The sequence below is a fragment of the Nylanderia fulva genome, unplaced genomic scaffold (assembly GCF_048542155.1).
Source record: "Nylanderia fulva isolate GAGA-0341 unplaced genomic scaffold, ASM4854215v1 Scaffold2, whole genome shotgun sequence".
NCBI classification, from domain to species: domain Eukaryota; kingdom Metazoa; phylum Arthropoda; class Insecta; order Hymenoptera; family Formicidae; genus Nylanderia; species Nylanderia fulva.
The window spans coordinates 4,689,359-4,711,058 of NW_028190263.1; the positions used below are offsets into that span (position 1 = coordinate 4,689,359).

A 21,700-nucleotide genomic window follows, 5' to 3' on the forward strand; every position below is an offset into this window, starting at 1 on the left:
TATTATATATCTATTAGAAATGTATAATATTTTATGAATATATATGAGTTGTTTATTATATATATTCGAATGATGATTGTGTGATGTTGCCGGTGGTCGGAAGGTTAGATTTCTTTATTATTTAGCTAGTCACACGTGTTGTCTCATTCAGAAATCATCTAATATAAATTGATCAAGAAAGCAGAGGAATTTAAAATATTAAATTTATCTGCAATTATTACACACGATTGCTTGATAAAGAAGGTGAAAATTTTCTTATCGAGTTATAATTTGAATCATGTTTCGTATTTTGAGTTTCTGTGAACATCGTCATGGCTGGTAATTACAAAAGTTTTATGAAATTATTGGAATCGTGGCCACTAGATAAATCCAAAGCAGGCAGGTAATTATAAAAGAATGTAAAACCTTGTATACAGATATATAATTTTTTTAAATATTACAGTCATTAATTGTTGCTAACACATTAGTATTTGCTTCAAAAAATAATATTTAGGTTAGAATATTTTTTTATATACTGTTATATAAAATAAATAAAGTTTCATAATTACTGGTAAATAGAACATATTATTGACTATCTGATTATTTTTTAATTACAATATTACAATCATTAATTATTACTAAGATAATAACATTTGCTTCAACAAATATTAGCTAGATTAGAATATTCTTTTATATATATTTATATACATATTGGTATATAAAATAAATATTTTTTATAATTATTAGTAAATAGAACGTATTATTTACTATGTGATTATTTTTTATATTATACTTGAATTATCTCTTTCTGTTTTGATTAATTTATGGTTGAATGATTTTTAGCGATTTGGGACAACACATTCGTGACCAATTAAAGATTGCTTTTGCAAAGGGTGACGCAGCTAGTCAACCAAATCCGGAACAGTGTAATCGATATTATTCAAGTTTGAAAAGACTTTCATCAAATCATTATGGACAACTTTATAAACGTTCCTTATTAAGTACTGCAAGTGGATTAAACAGGGAGCAATGTAACTTGGCTCTGACGCCAGAAATGTTAGATTATCTGAAGGAAGAAGACAAGGGAATATTTTACAGAGCTTATGGAAAGATCCGAAATATTGTAAAATATGATAGGAACTAAGTTTAGATATTTTTTAGATAAGTTTAGTAAGAAAGGATATTTTATTAACAAACAACATATATTATTAGCAAACACAGATTTACTATTCTTAGGTAACATTAGACAATATAGTAATGTCTGCTCTGACAAATATTCGCATATGCCTATTATGGCACAGGAAGTATTAACATATATGGACTTAGCACCAGGCAGGACATATGTAGATATGACATTTGGTGCTGGTGGTCATACCATTAAACTTTTAGAACATTTACCTGATATAAAGATATTTGCATTAGACAGAGATCCTGTAGCTTACAAATGTGCGCAACAGTTATCGCAAAAATATCCAGGGAAAGTAATTCCTTTGTTAGGTAGGTTCTCCGAATTACCACAGTTACTTAAACAATATAATATTGAGAAAAATAGCATAGATGGTTTCTTGTTTGATTTTGGTTGTTCACCAATGCAAGTTGAAGTTGCAAGTAGAGGTTTCTCATTCACAAAGAATGGGCCTTTAGATATGAGAATGAATGCTTGTTTGGAACAACCTACTGCTGCAGACGTGTTAGATAAAGCGACAGAAGAGGATTTGGCTCGAATTATAAAAGTTTATGGACAAGAAAAGTATGCTAAGAAAATTGCGCGTGCTGTTATTGAAGCTAGATATATGTTTAGAAAATTAGAAACAACACAGGAATTGGTTCAATTGGTTGAATCTGTTGTAGGTGATGAAATTTGGAAGGATGATCTTTGTAAATATTCACAAAGTATTGCAAAAACATTTCAAGCGCTTAGAATTTTTGTCAATAATGAATTAAATGAAATCAATTATGGTATACTTCTTGCGAATATATACTTGAAATTGTCTGGTCGTTTAATAACTATTTCTTCTAATATGCTTGAAGATATTATAGTCAAAAGACATCTGTCTGGAAATATAACAGATAATGTCGCTAATACTATAGCATTAAAGTATGCGAATTATGGTAAAGTGTTTGATAGGGATGAATGTGAAATATTGACAGAAACACCATGGAAAATGATGCATAAGCATGTTCTAACACCTACAATTGAGGAAATTAAAAACCCGAGATTACGATCGATGAAATTGCGTGCCATTATGAAAGTGAAATAAATCTGTTTTATGGATTAAAATGTGCAATATAATTTATGCTTTCCTATCACTATATAAATATGTTGAGATTGTATTATTCATGTGTTTATATATATGTGTGTGTGAGGGAAAGAGGGTAATAGAGAATGTATATATGTATACATACACGATACATTTATTTTAATAGAATATATATATTGTTTTATACATAACAATTAAAAATAGCTTCTTGAATACAAAAAATTTATTGATAGTTATATTGTGACGTATAAAAAAATAGAATTTTTGAGAATTTATTAATATACATCACATTGTTGGAAATGTTTTTTCTATTGAAAAATAATTCTTTCAAAATAGGCCTTCTATTTCATCTGTTTCGCTATTCCAATCCATATCATAGATACTTGGTCTAGTTGAAAGTCCAGGCATCATCATAATCTAGAATACATTATTATATGTTATAATCTGAGGTAATTGATAATTCTTTTTTAATTTAACAATTGAAGGAGAATTGTTGCACTCACCTCACCCACCATAGGAACAATAAATCCGGCGCCAACCGAAACGAATATATTTGTAATATTGAGAGTGAAATCAGTTGGTGCACCTTTGATAGATGGATCTCCAGTTAAAGAATTTGCTGTTTTTGCCATACATATCGGGAATTTGTTGTATCCTAACTTGGTATAATTTTCAATTTTTTTTTGAACCTGCGTTAATGGGATAAAAAAATTAATTTTTTTCGTAACTGAGATATGAGTGAATTGAGATATGAATGCAAGAAATGAGATGTACGAGTGTATGTGTGCGTGGGTGTGTGTATGCGTACTTGTGTCTGTCTATGTAGTGTAAAAATGTTTTAAAAATGGATAACTTTATAGCGCATTTTTGTATCACGTGGGAACGTGATTGTTTACCGTGTCCGCAAAAACAACTTTGCCCGCGCCATACATTTCTTTAGCGATTTTATTAATTTTGTCCTCGATACTGTCCTCGATATTGTACAACAGCTTGAAATTGTTAGGTTTATCAGTAGCTGCTATAACTGCATCTGCAAGAGCTACGGCACCTGGTCCACCGTCAGCCCAATGAGTGCATACTACTGCATCAGATGCACCGCTCTCCAGCGCTCCTTGCTTAACGACTTCTAGCTCCGCTGGAGTATCGGTGCTGAAAGATTAATATATATATTTATAATTTGTTTTATAATTTATAGATTGTATTAAATCAAACATAGTTTTTTATATAATCGTATTACGATAAATGTTATTTGAATCATTAAAAAATATGCGCACAAAGTTTTAAGATTATAATTGATTACAACAAAAATATTGTATACATGTCTATTTTAAATTTAATTTAAATACTCTTTGCAGTTGCAAAGTTTTCAGCGCGTGCGCTCGTCACTATATATATATATTTTTTTTTTTTTTTGAAAAATTAGAGGAGAAAGACTTACGTATGAGAATTGATGGCGACAACTACAGGCACACCATATTTCAGACCATTGCTAATATGTTTTTGTAGATTTGGTAGGCCTTTTCTAACAAGTTCGATATTCTCTTCGAGATATTCTTTCTTCAGGGGTGCCCCAGTTGTTACTGGCGGTCCACCACCGTGCATTTTTAATGCTCTGATAGTTGCTACGAGTACAACGGCATTCGGTACGTGTCCTGAGGCACGACACTTGATGTTAAAGAATTTTTCTAGACCGATATCCGATCCGAATCCGGCTTCTGTTACTACAATGCCTTGTGGTCCGACCAATTTTAGAGCAATAGCATCCGCGATAATAGATGAACAACCGTGGGCTATGTTAGCGAATGGTCCAGCATGTACCATTACTGGTGTACCTTCCAATGATTGCATAAGTGTTGGTTCTATAGCATCTTTTAGCAGAATTGCCATTGCTCCCGTCATACCCTGAGGATTAATAGATATTTACTAATATTTACACAAGCGATGAATTGTTTTCACTTCGCGAAATTATGAAGATATATATATATATATATATATTTGTGTATATTCATATCTAATATAATTATATTTCACGTTTAAATAATTAAAATTTTTAACTTGTATATTATTTAACAAAATATATAATGATCGATAAACATATTGTTCTCGTTTTGTTACTGATAAATAAAAAAATACAATATATATACATAAATAGCAATATATATTGTATATATTTTTTTCTTTAATATTCTTCGTGTAATAAATTTATATACTAACAACATCTTCAGCAGTTAAAGGTTCGCCGCTTTTGCTAAATCCGATGACAATGTTACCAAGTCGTCTTTTCATATCTTCGACGTTGGTCGATAATGCTAGGATGGCCATTATTTCAGATCCAACGGAAATACAGAACGAGGTTTCTCGTGTCTTGCCTTTCTCGGTTGGACTCTGACCAATAGTGATCTTTCGCAAGAAACGATCGTTGATATCCACCGCTGTAGCAAAGAGATGATTATTGTGAATAATTTTTTTTCTTGAAATATATTATTTTTTTTATTAGGCTTTTATGTGTTTATACGTACCTCGCGTCCATGAAACATTGGTCGGATCGATGTCTAGTTTTGCAAATCGACTTTGCTCCTCTTCTGTTAATGCATTCGGGTCAGTTTTCGTAATACCAAGTTTTTGCAATCGTCTTAACTGGATTTTTGAAAACTGTCTGACACCCTTAATACTCGGTACCAATCGATCGTATAAAGCTTTATCGCTCTGAGTTGACTCATGGAAATATCGCGCATCGATTTGCGCCGCGAGAAGATTATTCGCAGCAGTGACGGCATGAATATCCCCGGTCAAGTGTAGATTGAACTCCTCCATAGGAATTACCTGTTAGAAAATCGATATTAGATTAATGATGAAAAATAATTATGTATAGGAAAAACTCTGACGTAATAAAATAATTAACGTTATTAGCTAATAAAGAGTCAACGCACGGTAATTCAAGACACAAATATATATGTTTAAAAAATCAATTTTATAATTATTAATAATAATATATGATATTTTAAATTGGCCAATAGAGCCAAGCGCGAAAAATTAATTCTTTGGAACTGTATCTCTTGGTTTGAGATTACTAAGTTCCATATATAAATTAATCTCGAACTTACATATGGAGAAAAATAGGCAAGAAAAATATAGGTCCGAAGAATTAATTTTTCGCGCTTGGCTCTATTGGCCGATTTAAAATATCATATATTATTCTTAATATTGAGAGCCGATAAAAATATTTCTTATTTGATTTTACAATTATTGTTTTTTTTAATGTGTGTATTTACGTTTTGAATTACTATGTTGACTCTTATTAACTCATCTTAACGCTACAAATATTTATGAGTATGTATCTAAAATATTATCTAGAGAAAATTCTCGTACCTGTGAATATCCTCCTCCAGCAGCTCCGCCTTTAACACCAAATGTGGGTCCCTGACTAGGTTGTCTAAGGGTAACGAAAGAATTTTTGTCTCTATGCGCTGTCAGTGCCTGTACCAATCCAAGGGAAGTCGTACTCTTTCCTTCGCCGAACGGTGTCGGCGTGATGCCCGCCACCACGACGAACTTACCATTTTGTTGATCTTTTAAACGTTGTAGCACGCTGAGACCAATTTTGGCCTTTTTACTACCATAAGGGCTACATTCGTTCGGCAATAGTCCGATTTCCTCAGCTAGTATAGAGATCGGTTTTGGCGTTTGACTTCTAGAGATGGTAATATCGCTCGGTACAGGCCTCACAGGATTCAGTTTAAGAGTTCGTAGTTTCCATTGAACATTGAGCAGTTTTTGCGCTGATCTTTGCGCGGATATCACGGTGTTCTTCATCAACATTGCTACTGTCATAGGTCCAACGCCGCCTGGTACCGGTGTAATGTATGAAGCTACCTTGACAGCTTCCTCGTACGCTACGTCGCCCAACAAACGTTGTCCGTTTTTCTTTGTAGGATCTAAAATGTTCACAGTGTATTATAATAATGTCGATTGTGCTTGCCAATTTTTTTGTGTGATTATATTTTGAATATTTTAATATTCAATATTTGAATATCTTTTTTTATATCGTTTTTGTTATATGCAGAAGATTAATAATAATTCAATGTTAGTTTTTATTGTATGGAAAGTATATGAAATTATAATTAATTAATTATAGACAAAAAACACGTTGATGATATTTTGAAGAACAAGAAATTTTCATACGCTCACAATTCTTTAGACTACCTAACCGAATAGAAAAAATGTCTGGAAAAAAACTACTTGTAAGTCAGAAATTGTTCAGTTTTTATTATTTTTGTGATTTACTTTAGATAGTATAGCTATAACGACTAGATAGTAAAAAATTCTATTTAGATAAAATCCATGTTTAGATCAGCTACTAATGAGAACACAGATAATTTTATTTTTTAATAAATGAAATGTTGTTAAAAAACATTTTTAGTAATAAATATGTTGCGTCAAATGCTGTCTGTGTATATGATAATAAAATTAAAAAATTATAAAAAAGAAAGCAAATATAAAATATGGATGAAAATTATATATTCATTAAATTAAACAATAAAATTGTTTTATTTTGAATATTTTAATTATTATAGATTACAGAAATATTATTTATAATTTTTATTAAAGAATTCAAAATTTTTTTATATATATAATTGTTTTTCAATAAAATTTAATACTTGTAATTTAGTATTTATAAATTTGCAAATAGTGCGCTTAAAAATTATATAAAGTATAAAAATATATTAATATCAATATATTTGATGATATAAGTAATTTAGTATGTATTACTTTATATATTTTAAAGATAAATTCTTAGTGTATTTGTTATCAGACACATTATCAGAAACTGATGCGTTATGACGCACGTATTTGGACGTGGTTGAAATTAAACTAAAGAATTAAGAAGATTGACCATGTCATATATTATAGTTTTTTGTTGAATCTTTCATAATTCGAAATGTATCCGAGCAGTGCTCGGAATTAATTAACCTTTTCGGCTGATTTCTGAAGCTTATGCTCCCTCCACTATCGAGTGTCGAATGATAGTGGGGACATCGCTTCAGAAATCGGCCGAAAAGGGCAATTAATTCCAAGCACTTACTGCTCCGAGTAAATAAGAACTTTTTTATCGTAATGAGAAAAAGAGTAAATAAGGTTAAAGAGGAGAAACTTGAGTAACAGTGATAAGAACAAAATAATATAGGCGCGATAGAATTACATTAAATTAAAAGAAAAATACTTTGAAGTAGACTAGAATTTTTTTTATTATTAAAACTTAACAAAATATCTTCTAACAATTCTGGTTATTCTTTGGTGTCCTCTCATAGAACAGTAGATTGTGAATGTGTCAAGATTTTATAAAAGACAAATATTGTGTAAAAAGATGATTTTATAAAGTGTTTCTGAATTCTTTGAATTTAATTTTAATGATGAATGTTTTAATGAATTCAAATTCAATTAATTCGTTTTTCCAATATATCGCATAAAGTTGAAACTATGTACCTGATATGGGATTGATGCCACAATCGATAACAACAGCGCCCGGTTTAATCCAATTACCTTTGACTAATTCAGGCTGCCCTATACCTACCACTAAAATATCAGCTTGACGTACCTGAAATAATTTTTTTTAATTTTATTTTTTTCCGTTTTATAAATGTAAGAAATTATTAAACTTGATTTCTTACGACATCAGGAAGATTCTTTGTCTTTGAGTGGCAAACTGTGACAGTGGCATGATGCCATTTTAATAATTCAGCAACGGGAGTGCCAACAATTTTGCTCCTTCCTAAAACAACAGCTTGAGCACCGGCAATAGGCACACCGCTCCTAAAGATTATTTTCAGGATTTTAACTTTAACTAGGTAATGATGAACCAGGGTTGGGAAGTAACGAGTTACTTGTAACGAAATTACAGTTACAGTTACTTTTTTTCGGTAACTGTAACTTAACTTCGTTACTTTTCTCCATCTGTAACTGTAACTGTAACTTAGTTACATTTTTTTTAGTAATTAGTAATTATTTTAACAGTTACTTTATTAGTTACTTTTTTGGAAACATCCGCTAAAAGTATCGTTTAAGTATGGTAGCTATTATATTGTTAAATTAAATTTTGATAACAGTAGCATATGAATCTTCATATGATTTAATCTTGTACCTAAAATTTTCATTTTGTGTACATAAAATAATATAATACATAATTAAGATCGACCAATCACAGTCAAGTATTTAAAAAAATTCTTAAATGTAACAATTGATCGATTTGCTTGCGACTTTGCGATTACCATTTAGTAAGTTACTATAACTATTTTTACTGTTGTATATAAAGGTCATTTATACATTGATGGTAATCGCAAAGTCGCAAGCAAATCGATCAATATTACATTCAAGAATTTTTTTAAATGCTTGACTGTGGTTGTGCATAAAATGTAAGCTCCTTATATTTAAAATAATGTATAATTATTTTTAAAAAGTAACTGAAAAGTGACGATTCGTTACTTTTTAAGTAACTGTAACTGTAACGAGTTATTTTTTAAAATCGGTAACTTTGTAACTGTAACTAGTTACTTTTTTAATAAAATAACTGTAACTGTAATTAGTTATTTTTACAAAGTAATTTTCCCAACCCTGTGATGAACACACACACACACATAATTTTTTATATTATATATAATTTTAAAAAGATTTATCACATACCTTTTTATTAATTCAATACATCCATTAGGAGTGCATGGCAAAAATCCAGATAGGTCACCGATTGCAACTCGACCTTCATTAATGGTGTTTAATCTGCGATTAAATGATTATATATCATTTGGAGGGATGAACATTTATTAATATGCATTGCAAGTTTTTGTGATGTGTGATATCTTAAATATTCTAAATTTGTGTAGCAAAACATATTTGCTCAGATTAACGCCTATCTATTCTTATCAAATTGCAGTGTGTCAAAGGGTATAATGTCTCTCTTGCTTATCACTGTTTTATGCGTGACGAAAGCTTCTTTAGTATATCATGATTTTGTAATCATAAATATATATCCATACATATTGTGTCAATAATAACGATTTTATAATCATAAAAGATTGAAATAATTATGAAATAAATTTTGTTATATTTAAATATTATATTAATAACTTAAAAATAACTGAAAAATAATTGAAATTTTTTAAATTAATTGAAATGTTCAGTTTGATATTCTAATAATTATAAATTTCTATACATCTATTATTAGAAGTTAGAATAGAGTATATTTCAAAAAAGCGTGCATTCGAGCGTGAATCTATCTATATATTGTGTACATAAAAAAGTTAGATATAATCTTTTCTTATCTTCAAAATTAATAAAATATAATAATACATTATTTTGAATGGGTTGTTTATAATATGCTGTTATTTGATAATATATATAATATGCAGAATATAATGTTATTTTCTGATTAATAATATATGTTGTTAAATAGCGACTTATTTTAGAGACATCTTATATATTTATATTATATAAACATATACTTATTTACCCATCAACATCTTTCGCCGGTGATACAAGGTCGGTGATCAGATGAGAGTTGATTTTATTGACACTGTCGAGCGGCATTTGTACAATAATTCCGTGAATATTCGGATTGTCATTCAGCTTGTTAATTTTGTTGATGAGTTCTATTTCAGTGGTGGTATTAGGAAGCTGACAATGTTTGACATCGATTCCTATTTCGCGAGCCGCGTTAGTTTTCATCTTTATGTAAACATTCGAATCTTCTCTTGCGCCTACCTGAACGATAGCCAGGCCAGGTGCAAAATCACGCAATTTTTCTTTTAAGGCCCTCACATCATTGGTTAACTCCTTACGGATTTCGCTACAAAATTTCATTAAATATATATTTATTAGATGCAATCAAGCTTTACCAAAATTATTCATTTTTCAAATAAAAGAAATTTGTAAGAAATATTTTCGAAATAAAATTAAAATAAAAAAAAGTGTCAAAAAAAGTTTTAAAATTTAATATTATAATTTTTTCAGTTTTTTCTAATATATGTACATACTTTGCTGTTTATTAAGCATTTTGTGAATTTGTTTTAAAGTGACTTTGATTTAATTGTTTACGAATATATATATACATACATATATATATATATATATATATATATATATATATATATGTTATATATGCATAATTGAACTTCAGTTTTCTAGACCTTTGAGTTTCGCGGGCAATCCTAGAGACTACCCAGACAGCACCAAGCTCCAAAATTGGCGCATAAGATATCATTAAGAAATCTTGAAGACAGCTTTAAGAAATTTTATGATATGATATCTAAAAGACATCTTAAAAATATCAGAAATATTTTATGCGCCGATTTTGGATTTGATGCTGTCTGGGTAGTTTGTTCGTTTTGCTTACGCAATCCCCTAAAAATTCTACATTTGAACCAGGACGAATATATATTTGGGTGTTAGAAAGAAAGAAAGCAAAAGAATCAGAGTGTAGAAAGTGCAAATAAAACGAACAGATTTATTAATTACCTTTTAAATGTAAACAATATGTGATAACAAATTGCTATATACATATATATATATATATATAAATTACGTTTTAATATTTATCACTTTATACTATTTATCTTATCTTTTTATACTTTATCATAAAAGTATTACCGAATATTTGAAGATACCATAACCTAATTAATGGTACACGTTCCTATTATATATATATATATATATAACTTTTTTAAACATTTTGTGTGTATATTATTTAATAATTTATTATAATTTACTTTTAATCAAATTATTATGCTTGCTAAGAGTTGCTTTGTAAACAATATTTAATATTTATTCAATATTTTGTTTTCAAATTTTCTTTGTAACACGTTTTTAATTTAATTCATGATGCCATATTGTTTTATGATAATTAATTGATTTTGTTAGTAAATTCATTTAACGAGGCGCTTGAAATAAATCGTACTCACCTTGCTAATTCAGTTCCGGACAATACAACTCCTCTCACATCCGTGGACATGGTTCTGATCAGAAATCTTAAAAAATTTTCAGTTTATATAATTTTGAAGCTGATTAAATTGAGAAAGAAATTTTAGGTTTGTGTTAAATTTAGAAAAAATTAAATTAAATCGTACGACTTTTGATGTGTACAAATCGATATTAAGTTTTCTCACGAATATTGGCCTCTGTTGATTCACAGACTGATGTTGATTGAATGAATCTCCTTAGCATTCCCGACCGGTTTACAAGTGATCTCGAGTATTATATATAGGGTGTCATAAAAATACGAATGTTTTAATATCAAAATTCTTGAATAAATATAATTAAATTCTTCACAAGAAAAAAATCAAATCTAATATATATGTAATTTCATGACTATAAAAGATTTAATAAAACTATTTTTAAAAGAAATATATATATATATATATATATATATATATATATATGTATATATTAATCACTCATTATATGATATTTTATTTGTATATATTTTTCAAATTGAATTTAAAGAGAACATTTTATATTTTTTGTTTTACTTTATTACTTTAATTTGTTCCTTTTAAGTTACATTTTTGTAGAAAAAGTTGCTAATCTTATTTGAGCTAGATAAATATATTGTTATATTCTTTCGAGATATTATCTTATATAAAAGATATAAAATTATTATTATTAATGAGAGATCAAAATGTTTTTTATAATATAATAAAACAAAAGAGAGAGAGAGAGAAAGAGTTCTGATAAATATAAAATCACGATTATTTTATATCTTCTATAAAATAAAATTTTTTGATATAATTTTATAACATTAAAATATAATTAAATAAAATATAATTTTATAAAACTGATTTTTTTGTTTTTAAATATGATCTTTATTATATTTTGTTGTAATGTTTGTTTCTATATTAATTATATATATATATAAAATATTTACAAAAAATTTTGCACATATTTTACAACACAAATTTTAATTTGAAAGAGAAATGGTCTCTATTATATATTATTTTTTTATTATTACATTATATGTGTATATAAATTATTATTATTTTAATTATATAGAATAATTATAATATTCATTAAATTGATAGTAATCTTACTTTAGAGTTCTCGATATCATAAGCCTGACCCAATGATTCAATGTAACTATGTATTAATCTCGCTTTTGTCGACAGATGCAACTTTATTGTAAAAAATAATATTGAGAAATATCAAATATGTTTACCAGCCTTGTACGATATACAATACGATAAACTCTGACATGTCTTATAATCAATCTTATATTTAAACTGTAATATACAATTGTTGCAAATTTTTACATTGATTAAATATTTCATGTATACATTACATATATACACATATATACATATTGCACAAATTCGTGATATTTTTATATTATTTTTATACGATATTATAAGTATAAGTATAAATATTAGAATACAAATAGAATAATTTAGAATAATTTATTAATATTTAATCGAAGTAAAATAATAATTTATATAGATTTCTTTAATATTTTTCTAGATATTTTTGTCGAATATGCTCACATTAATTCATAAAATGCATTATTTATTGTTACATGAGAATCTGTACAATTAAGTTGCCTGAATCAAGCGATAACCGTTTGATCAATCACGTATAGTATGTGAGACGCATATTTAAATGCGTCATTCGTTATCTCGTACGTCACACGACGATGCTTACTTATCATTCTCAGAATCCATGTTTATTTAATTATATACGCACATCTCTATTTGATTCACTTATTAAAATACTTTAAAGAATTAGAAGAATTTTTTTAAATATATTGAATCTTATTTTTACATGCGAAGTCTTAAACAACGTGCATATTAAAAAAAATTAAAAAAATTATTATATAATATATTGTATGACCATACAGTAAAAATATCTGTTTCTTATTATATATATTAAATACAAAATTTTATGCATATAATAATAATTTTTAAAACATTTATTTTGAATGTGACTATAATTTAGATTTTGTATTTTTATGTTACAGATTAACTTAGGCTACATAGTCAATTTCGCTCCATCAATCGGTGAATAATAAATTTTTATTATTTGGTAAAGAACGTCAAGGAATACCGCGTGTTGCGCGCATTCGAATTCGGCGGGAGTGCCGTGAAAATGTCGCGTGTTTATTTTTATTAATTTTAATTTCGGAAATGCCGTGCAAATACATTATTATGCCATACTAATGTCGAATTTTTAAGAGACTTGTTTTATATCGAATATCAGGATATCGATTCGCGATAGCGGAATTCGGGAATGTCGTGCGGATCTCGTGCATTTATTTTTATTACCACCGCGAACAATTCGCGCTCGACCGTCATTAATAATTTTTCGTGAATAAAGTGCAGTGCGTAAGTGTAACGAACTCTAAGAAGACAATCTGACAGTCTGCCAATGAGAGGAGGAGGAGGTCTGGGAGACATCGGGCGATAGCGGAGCAACCTTGTGGTAATTTATTATTTGGATATTATTTTTTCTTAATTGTGTACACATATCATTTATTTGATTCATTTACTTGAATTATTTAAAGAATTAAAAGAATTTTTTTTTATATATGGAATCTTATTTTTACATATGGAATCTTATATAAAAACTTGCAAAAACTAAAAAAAATTTTTTAAAATTATTGTATAACCACACTGTAAATATCTGTTTCTTATTATATATATTAAATACAAAATTTGATGCGTATAATAATAGTTTTGAAGATATAATTTATTTTAAATGTGGCTATAATTTAGATGTTATATTTGTATGTTACAGATTGATTTAGTCGTAGTCAATTTCGTTACATCGGTCGGTGAGTCATAAATTTTTATTTTATGGTAAAGAACGTCAAGTATATATAAATAATAGATTTTAATATGTAGCCTCTTAAAAGGTTTGCTTTTTAAGTTCTATTCATTGCATATAGATATGAAATCTTTTTAATGTACTTGACGTGCGTTTTTACCATTTTTTAGAAAAGTATTTTTTATAAACTATATGTGTCTTATATTATTTATATTATATGCATATTTATATTATATACATGTGTTTCATATTATTTATATTGTATATATCTTAATAGTTTATCTCGACTTAATTTTACATTCAATTTATCAAATACAATTTCGCTAAAACTTTTAACAGTATGGCAAGTGCAAATCTATTTAGTAAGACAGGATTTACATTTTTACACGTACTATATATCTCATATCAAACTAATAGTTTTTGATTTTATATTGTACAGTATTATAGAAAAGTTTTTTTTATACACTATATGTGTTTCATATTATTTATTTCGTATAGATCTTGACAATTCAATTAATTTTAGATTCAGTTTTTATTAAATATAGTTTTTCTAAAACTTTTATATTATTACGGCAAATGCAAGTCTATTTAGTAAAATAGGATAAAAATTTTCATATTTATATATCTCATAATCAAACTGATATTTCGCGATTTTTATTAATTTTAATTTTGGAAATGCCGTGTGTGCAAAGGCATTATTACATCATTATTAATGTTGAATTTCTAAGAGAAAACCGTTTTATCGATATCGAATATTAGGTTCGCGTTTGCGCAATTCGGGAGTACCGTGTAAAGTATTGCGTATTCGAATTCGGGAGTGCCGTGAAAGTGTCACGCGTCTATTTTTATTAATTTTAATTACGGAAATGCCGTGCAAAGGCATTGTTACGTTCTACTAATGTTGAATTTTTAAGAGACTCGTTTTATCGATATCGAATATCAGTATATCGGTTCGCGTTCGCGGAATTCGGGAGTGCCGCGAAAGTATCGCGCGTCCATTTTTATTAATATTAATTTCGGAAATGCCGTGCAAAGGCATTGTTACGTCCTACTAATGTTGAATTTTTAAGAGATCCGTTTTATCGATATCGAATATCAAGATATCGGTTCATGTTCGCAGAATTCGAAAGTACCGTGTGTATTTCGCGCGTCTGTTTTTATTATACCGAATGATTTGCGCGCAATCGTCATGATCGTTTTTTCGTGGATAAAGTACAGTGTGTAAATGCAACGAACTCTGAAGGAGGACAATTTGACACTCTGAGAGGAGGAGAAGGTCTGGAAGACATCGGGCGACAACGGAGCAACCTTATGGTAATTTATTATTTGAATATTGATTTTTCTTAGAATTGTGTACTTACAAAATATCTCTGTTTATTTAATTTATTTTTTTGAATAATTAAAAAAATTAAAAACAAATTTTTTAATATTGAGAATCTTGTTTTTACATATGAAAACTTATAAAAAATTACATAAATTAAAAGAAATTAAAAAAAAATATTATCTAATATTGTATAATCACACAGTAAATATCTGTTTCTTATTATATACATATATTAAATGCAAAATTTGATGCGCATAATAATAGTTTTGAAGGTATAATTTATTTTAAATGTAGTTATAATTTAGATCTTATATTTGCATGTTACAGATCGATTTAGTCTACGGTCTACGTAGTCTTCGTTGCATCGATCGGTGAGTCATAAAGTTTTATTTTATGGTAAAAAACGTCAATTATATATATAAATAATAGATTTTAATATGTAGCATCTAAAAGGTTTGCTTTTTGAACTTCTATTTATTGCATACAGATATAAATTCTTTTTAATGTACTTGACGTGCGTTTTGACCATTTTTTAGAAAAGTGTTTTTTCTCAACTATATGTGTTTTATATTATTTATATTATATACATGTGTTTCATATTACTTATATTGTATATATATCTTGACAATTTTTCTCGACTTAATTTTACATTCAATTTATTAAATACAATTTCGCTAAAACTTTTAACACTACGGCAACTGCAAATCTATTTAGTATAACAGGATTTAAATCTTTACACGTATTATATATCTTATATCAAACTAATATTTTTTAATTTTACATTGTACAATATTGTACAATTAAATTAGTATTTTTCTAATAGTTAAATTAATTTTTCATAAAATATGAATAAAATTTAATATACAATATTTTACAGTTCTTTTTATTTTACGTTATTTATTATTGTAGTTAATTATAGAAACAATGATATAAATGATATTCTTTGAATGCTATTTAATCCAATTGATCAAAATGTTGGATAAGATATTTTTGCTAATTTTGATATACCATTATGATGAATTTTATACTTAAGAGAAATATATCGAACTCGATGCGAAATGCCTGTCCAGTGCATCGATTTTATATTTCTCCAAATCGTTCTAAGTTCCGGTGATCTTCCGGACAATATTTGGCAGCCTTGCAAGAGAGCTTCTCGCTCGTAACTCTAACTTAATTAAGTCCAAGTCGAGCGGTTGAATCATGTATAGCTATTGGTGGTCCATGCGAAATTATTGATATCGGCAATCGGCATTCATAATTGCCTGATGTCAGTTTTGCGTTGGGTTTTATAATATAGCTTTCGAAGGAATCTCGCGAGTGTTTATCGTCTTTGTCGATTGAACGAAAACTCTCTCTTTCTCTCTCCCCTACCATTTTGCTCCCTTAAACTCTTGTCTTCTTCACCCTTCTTGACTCGCCTGCGGCAATATCGTGCGAATTCAGAATCTTGCACGTCTTTCGAACTTATGTACCATTATGATCATGTACCGTTCAAATTTTATCAACGCCGATGAAAAACGATTTTGTGTGAAAGTAAATTCATGTAAATTAATTCCGTTGCAAGTAGGATAACCGGTTTGAAGACAGAACCAGAATCAAAACCGGAATCACAAAAAACTCTCTGTAGCATTTATGATGATGAAACGGTTTTTCTATTACATTTCTGCGATTTTCTTAATTATTATATAATCTTTAAATATTTTTAAATAATTTTCATGGGATCGCTCGATAATTATGTGAATTAGAATACATAGAAAATAATTTGTTGTCTAAAAAATATCTTATTATTAATAGATAGAAAATGTTTGTGCTATTTATAATGAAACTGTATATATTTTATAAAAATAATAGATTTTAAGTTTTGAAGTAAATTCTCAAAAATTTAAGAATTATATAGGTACTTAAAAATATATTTGATAAAATAATAAGCTATTGCGCTTTTCTATTTTAATATTATATTTATTGTACTTAAATCTATTTTTCAAAATTTTATATATTGATTGTATATAACATACTCGCATAATGTTAAAATGTTACATGAATATCTTTATTACCGAGGAATCCTATTATATATTCCTGCCTCTCATCACAGTCTCTGTCGTGGTAATTCGAACCTCTTGATCATCGAAGTCAGTAGAACTAATACTACCTATACGTCGCGAGATCTTCGGTGCGGCTATATCGAGCGATGAAGCTTCGTACGAAAAGGGGCAAGTTTGTAGCTTCGTCGCGGGATAGGTACGTACAGATTCCAACTTCTGCGGATAGTTGGGCTTAAGGGTTCCAGGGAGAAACTAGCCTTGGGGTGACTGGCGGCTACGGATGATCGGGGCTGAAGTAAACCGTTGAGATGGGCGGCGCGAGGAACGGGCAGGGGGTCCAAGGGGTGGAAGGTCACTGCAGATCTCGGAGAGAGCGTAGCAACTCGAACCGCAAATTCCTTTACGGTGTTCAGCGTGCGGCGCATTCGCAGTTAGGAGCAAGGAACCGGCTCGTTTTCGCTAATAGGGCGCGTCCAACTTCGCGCGCCGAGCACCCCGCGCCTCGGTGATACTTCGAAGGGTGCGTTGTCCCAATTCTCCGCTACGCTTTCGAGATTTCCGCTTCGGGATTTCTACGTTTACCGCGCCGTCGGACACACAAAGCTCCATAGGGACCGCTTGCAAACGCTGCATGCGAGGTGATCCACCTCGATCGCGAGTTTCCTTCTTCGAATGCGAAGAACTGTACATTACGTAGACATTGTCTGCGCGTTCCCAACTTTGGATGTTAAGTTGTAAATATTGCAAGTATTGCAATCAAAAATGAGATAATTATCTTACCTTATTTATTTATTATTGTATCTTGCGAGATTAATGCTTTTACTTAATATTATACGCTGCATTATAAGTTACGATTTCACTTGAACTATGACTTTTTAAATCGTTCTATCAAATTTAAAAAGAATGTAAATATAAATATTTGTTTGCTAGTGACAGTAGTTCTGTTAGTAATAAAGTTATTAGTGCTATTAATTTCTGTTAACAATGCTATGATATTTATACTCGTAACAGAAAGTCCATTTATTTCCTATTACTGCAATTGTGTTGCATTGAATCTATAATTGTATAATGAAAATGTGGCGCAAGTTTTATTCGATATGCTTATCAAATCCTAATACGGTCGCGTAATTTAGTCACTCTACAGGTGAAACTTGCGATGTGTTTTCCATCAGGGATCCTTAGTAGGGTGCTAGTGGAAATTAATGACCAGTCGTCACTCCCTCGCATCTAAGCGATATCTCGAGAAGAGAAACAGAGAGGTAGAGGGAGACGGAGTATTACCGAATTGGACGCGACCGGCAATAAATAGATGATTGAACGCAGTCCCGGCGTCAGACGGCGGAAGGGATATGAAATTAATACAAGTCCTGCAGGCCTACCCTCCAAGGCGTTTATACCTTCGCGGAGATATTTCTGGCATCCTTAGGCTCCTCGAGCGGAAGGACCCTTCGACGCGAATATCAAGGAAATTAGAGACGTTAGTAGGCAGGCCCGGATTATCAACGCTTCGTCGAATAGTCGTACAGTACGGTCATCGGTATATCGCGATTCGTCCCGACGATTATACCTATCTGCGGCCTCTTATGATCTTACAGAGCGTAAAAACCGCATACACAAGCCTTACGAGATTATTGCGCATTGAATCAAGACAGCGCGGAATGAACAATTTCGTTCAATCTCCATAAACTTGTGAGGATAACGATGAATCTTTATTCGTGAAAATTACAGTAGCAAATGAATCGAAACGCAAATTGCGACATACTGTGCAGGATGCTGCGTAATCCTGTATTTTGTACTTTGTTTACGTCTGTCTCGTAGCTATCCTTCTTATTTTTCTCGACGTAGTAAAATCTATGGCGAAAGTCCGAAGGTTCAACGAGATTGAAAACGCATCGGGCATACGCAATCTAAGCTGCCGAAAGTTTATATGGGATAACTTTGCGACAGACTCGCGAAATGGGATTGACATTATCGCTGCGAGTTTGGCCACTCATGCTGATTGGATGCGGAAAATCGATAGCTGCGTAATAGGTTTGCTCCGAAATCGAAAGTGCGCTTTCATGGATTATATGAATGAACAATCGGCGTAAAATATGTTCGGTTTGAAAAAATTCTGCATATTAGCATCTCGTAAAATAGAAATATATCAATCTTAAATATATCGTTTAACATTATTATTTACTATTTAATAAAAAATAAAAGCTAGATTTGTATTTGATAATATAATTCACGAATATGATTAAGAAATTTGCAATAATACGCACATACACATATATGTATGTACTTTTTGTATTATAAAACTTATCATTATTTTTGTTATATATTAGAAAATGACGTGCTTTATAATTTTTCATTATAGCTTTATTTTAAATAATGTTTTTTTATTTTCGCATACAAAGCAACGTATTGTATTGGAATTACCATAACATTAATAACGTTGGTAAATGATATTAAAGAAACTTCCGTCTTCTGTATGTTAGTAATATGAACACCGATTGATCGTTACGATGGTCGAGAGTGGTTCGGTCAATAGTTGGGAATTTCGAGGGTATCCTAACTGTGTTCTCAGAGCAGGGGCAAGAAAGATAACTTTGTAGAGAGAGGGTAAGACATGGCTTGCTGGGGGTTGATTGGGCGACCCCTTACTACCCCTGGTGGCCCGGCAACGTCGCCCTCCATCTCGCTTTCTCTTCTCTATGATGAAAGCGATTTTACCCCTCCCGTAGGCTTTCTAGAAAAAATGGCCGACCAAACACAATTTGAAGGGGTCCGAACATTTCATCTAACGGCCGAACGATACGTAAGGCAATATCAACTATTTTAAGTGACAGATTCTAAATATTTCTTAGAAAATGTTTGCAATATAATATAATATGTCTTTTTTTAATTAATAAATTCATGATGAGAGATCAAGGCATATTATTTTGAAAAATTGTTTGATTGATAATATTAATATTATTATTATTGTAATAAAATATTGTAATATAAATATGTATCAGATTTAAAAAATATATTAGAGAAAGTTGAAGAATTGAAATTCTTAATATTCTATATATAGAACAGAGATAAATAATTGTAATGATACGATTAGCTTTTTATATGACTCGATCGTTATCAAATTGTATGACATAGAAAAGCCTTTGTTAGATGATTGTCTGATGATTCGAGTAATTTTCTTATTCAACGTGGTAATGAACAAAAATTGCGGTATCGAATTAAGCCGAATAGTAGTTGTGGCTCGAATAAAGAAGATAAGGAAGTTGGAAAGGGTAGTTAAGAGGCGAAATATTGATTTTCTATTCGATAAGATTCACGATGAATAACAGATTTAGGAGAACAGATTTGGGGGAATTGCGAAAAACATCGTTTATGGAAATGAAATTTTGATGCAAATTGATAGTCTGATGATAATTGCTTACAGAATTATTATATGACTGTTTTTTCTTTTTCTCTCTCTCGTTCTCTTTTTTCTCTCTTTCTTTTTGATTTCTCTTGGTTATGTAGAAGAAGTATTGCAAAATAGAATTATATACAAATGTATATTCTAATTAATATAATGAAACATATAAAAAGATTACAATTAAAGATGATACAAAGTATAATAAAAGTTACAATAAATAATAAAATGTAGATAAAAATAAATTGATTAAAGATATATATGTTGTTCACTTGGGAAAATTATGAACTCCTTACATTTTTACTATAAAAAATAAAGTTATTTTAACAGGTTTTTTATGCATATAAGACATACAAGACTAAATTATATTGCATACAAATCATGCGATAATAATAATTGTTTGCGAATGTTTTCTTGTATTAAAATCATGTTTCTTTATAATATATTTACAGAAAAAATCTCTTTACCTTTCTCTCTCTCATTTTTAAATTTAAATATTACATTAAATAAAATTGCTCAAAGTGATCTTAAGTGATCTTATAGATGAATTCTAAACGCACATACTTGGACCCGACTCGGAGCCGTCCCGTATATATACTTATACCGATAAGTTCACGTCAAGATAAAGTTTCTCTCGCAAACTTTAAGGGATAACGGGGTGCAGTCGTGCCGAAGCATCGAGATCTCTCGCAACAGAACAATAGTAGACGCCGGATTCCCTTCTTAGATAGCATCTATATCGTCGGGGGCGGTCAATGTAGGAAGGGTTACTACCTATTTCTGACCTCCATGAAAGTCCGTGCCCGGATCGTCTCGGGGTGCCTACCATCTTACCAGCCATATTGAATTATGGTTATTACGAGGTCTCGTCCTTACGATATTTCGTACCCTTTGAAGT

The 21,700-nt window shown here is 29.8% G+C and overlaps 4 protein-coding genes across 6 annotated transcripts in view; 3 read left to right on the forward strand and 1 right to left on the reverse strand.

Annotated features, from left to right (window-relative positions):
* Positions 1–21,700, forward strand: part of LOC114942940 (pancreatic lipase-related protein 2-like) — a 192,246-nt gene that overhangs the window by 988 nt on the left and 169,558 nt on the right. Inside the window, exons 2-3 of one of the 2 annotated variants that reach the window (XM_085482051.1) lie at positions 13,234–13,694; positions 14,010–14,046. The gene's annotated coding sequence lies outside the window, so the exon portion shown is untranslated. Of the gene's footprint in view, positions 1–13,233; positions 13,695–14,009; positions 14,047–14,759; positions 15,354–15,690; positions 15,735–21,700 lie in introns of those variants that run through there. The other variant, XM_085482052.1, reaches the window with a different exon arrangement.
* Positions 107–1,123, forward strand: LOC114942941 (ubiquinol-cytochrome c reductase complex assembly factor 2). The gene is made up of 2 exons (XM_029318434.2): positions 107–382; positions 823–1,123. The coding sequence occupies exons 1-2, from the start codon at positions 312–314 to the stop codon at positions 1,121–1,123; spliced, it is 372 nt and encodes a 123-aa protein (XP_029174267.2). The 5' UTR covers positions 107–311.
* On the forward strand, positions 1,110–2,928 carry LOC146723421 (putative methyltransferase-like protein 15 homolog). Its single transcript, XM_085482004.1, has one exon. It carries the CDS (start codon positions 1,110–1,112, stop codon positions 2,238–2,240), a length of 1,131 nt encoding a protein of 376 aa, XP_085338130.1. The 3' UTR covers positions 2,241–2,928.
* On the reverse strand, positions 2,377–12,348 carry pug (pug C-1-tetrahydrofolate synthase, cytoplasmic). 2 transcript variants are annotated; one of them, XM_085482003.1, is made up of 13 exons: positions 12,314–12,348; positions 11,189–11,254; positions 9,742–10,077; positions 8,919–9,011; positions 7,910–8,051; positions 7,725–7,836; positions 5,610–6,175; positions 4,760–5,063; positions 4,455–4,672; positions 3,679–4,142; positions 3,137–3,389; positions 2,744–2,929; positions 2,377–2,657 (listed from the first exon to the last, which is right to left on the reverse strand). In XM_085482003.1, exons 1-13 carry the CDS (start codon positions 12,331–12,333, stop codon positions 2,568–2,570), a joined length of 2,850 nt encoding a protein of 949 aa, XP_085338129.1. In that variant the 5' UTR covers positions 12,334–12,348; the 3' UTR covers positions 2,377–2,567. The 2 variants fall into 2 exon arrangements, with proteins under 2 accessions (XP_085338129.1, XP_029174264.2); XM_029318431.2 differs by lacking the exon at positions 12,314–12,348 and adding an exon at positions 11,354–11,448.

What these genes read in the sequence shown, in the direction of transcription:
- LOC114942941 (XM_029318434.2), top strand. Translation starts at nt 312, where the DNA reads ATGGCTGGTAATTACAAAAGTTTTATGAAATTATTGGAATCGTGGCCA. An exon ending in GATAAATCCAAAGCAGGCAG is followed by an intron (nt 383 to 822) that starts GTAATTATAAAA and finishes AATGATTTTTAG; the next exon opens with CGATTTGGGACAACACATTC.
- LOC146723421 (XM_085482004.1), top strand. Translation starts at nt 1,110, where the DNA reads ATGATAGGAACTAAGTTTAGATATTTTTTAGATAAGTTTAGTAAGAAA.
- pug (XM_085482003.1), bottom strand. Translation starts at nt 12,333, where the DNA reads ATGATATCGAGAACTCTAAA. An exon ending in TCCGGAACTGAATTAGCAAG is followed by an intron (nt 10,078 to 11,188) that starts GTGAGTACGATT and finishes GAAATTTTGTAG; the next exon opens with CGAAATCCGTAAGGAGTTAA. An exon ending in GTCGCCATCAATTCTCATAC is followed by an intron (nt 3,390 to 3,678) that starts GTAAGTCTTTCT and finishes TTAATCTTTCAG; the next exon opens with CACCGATACTCCAGCGGAGC.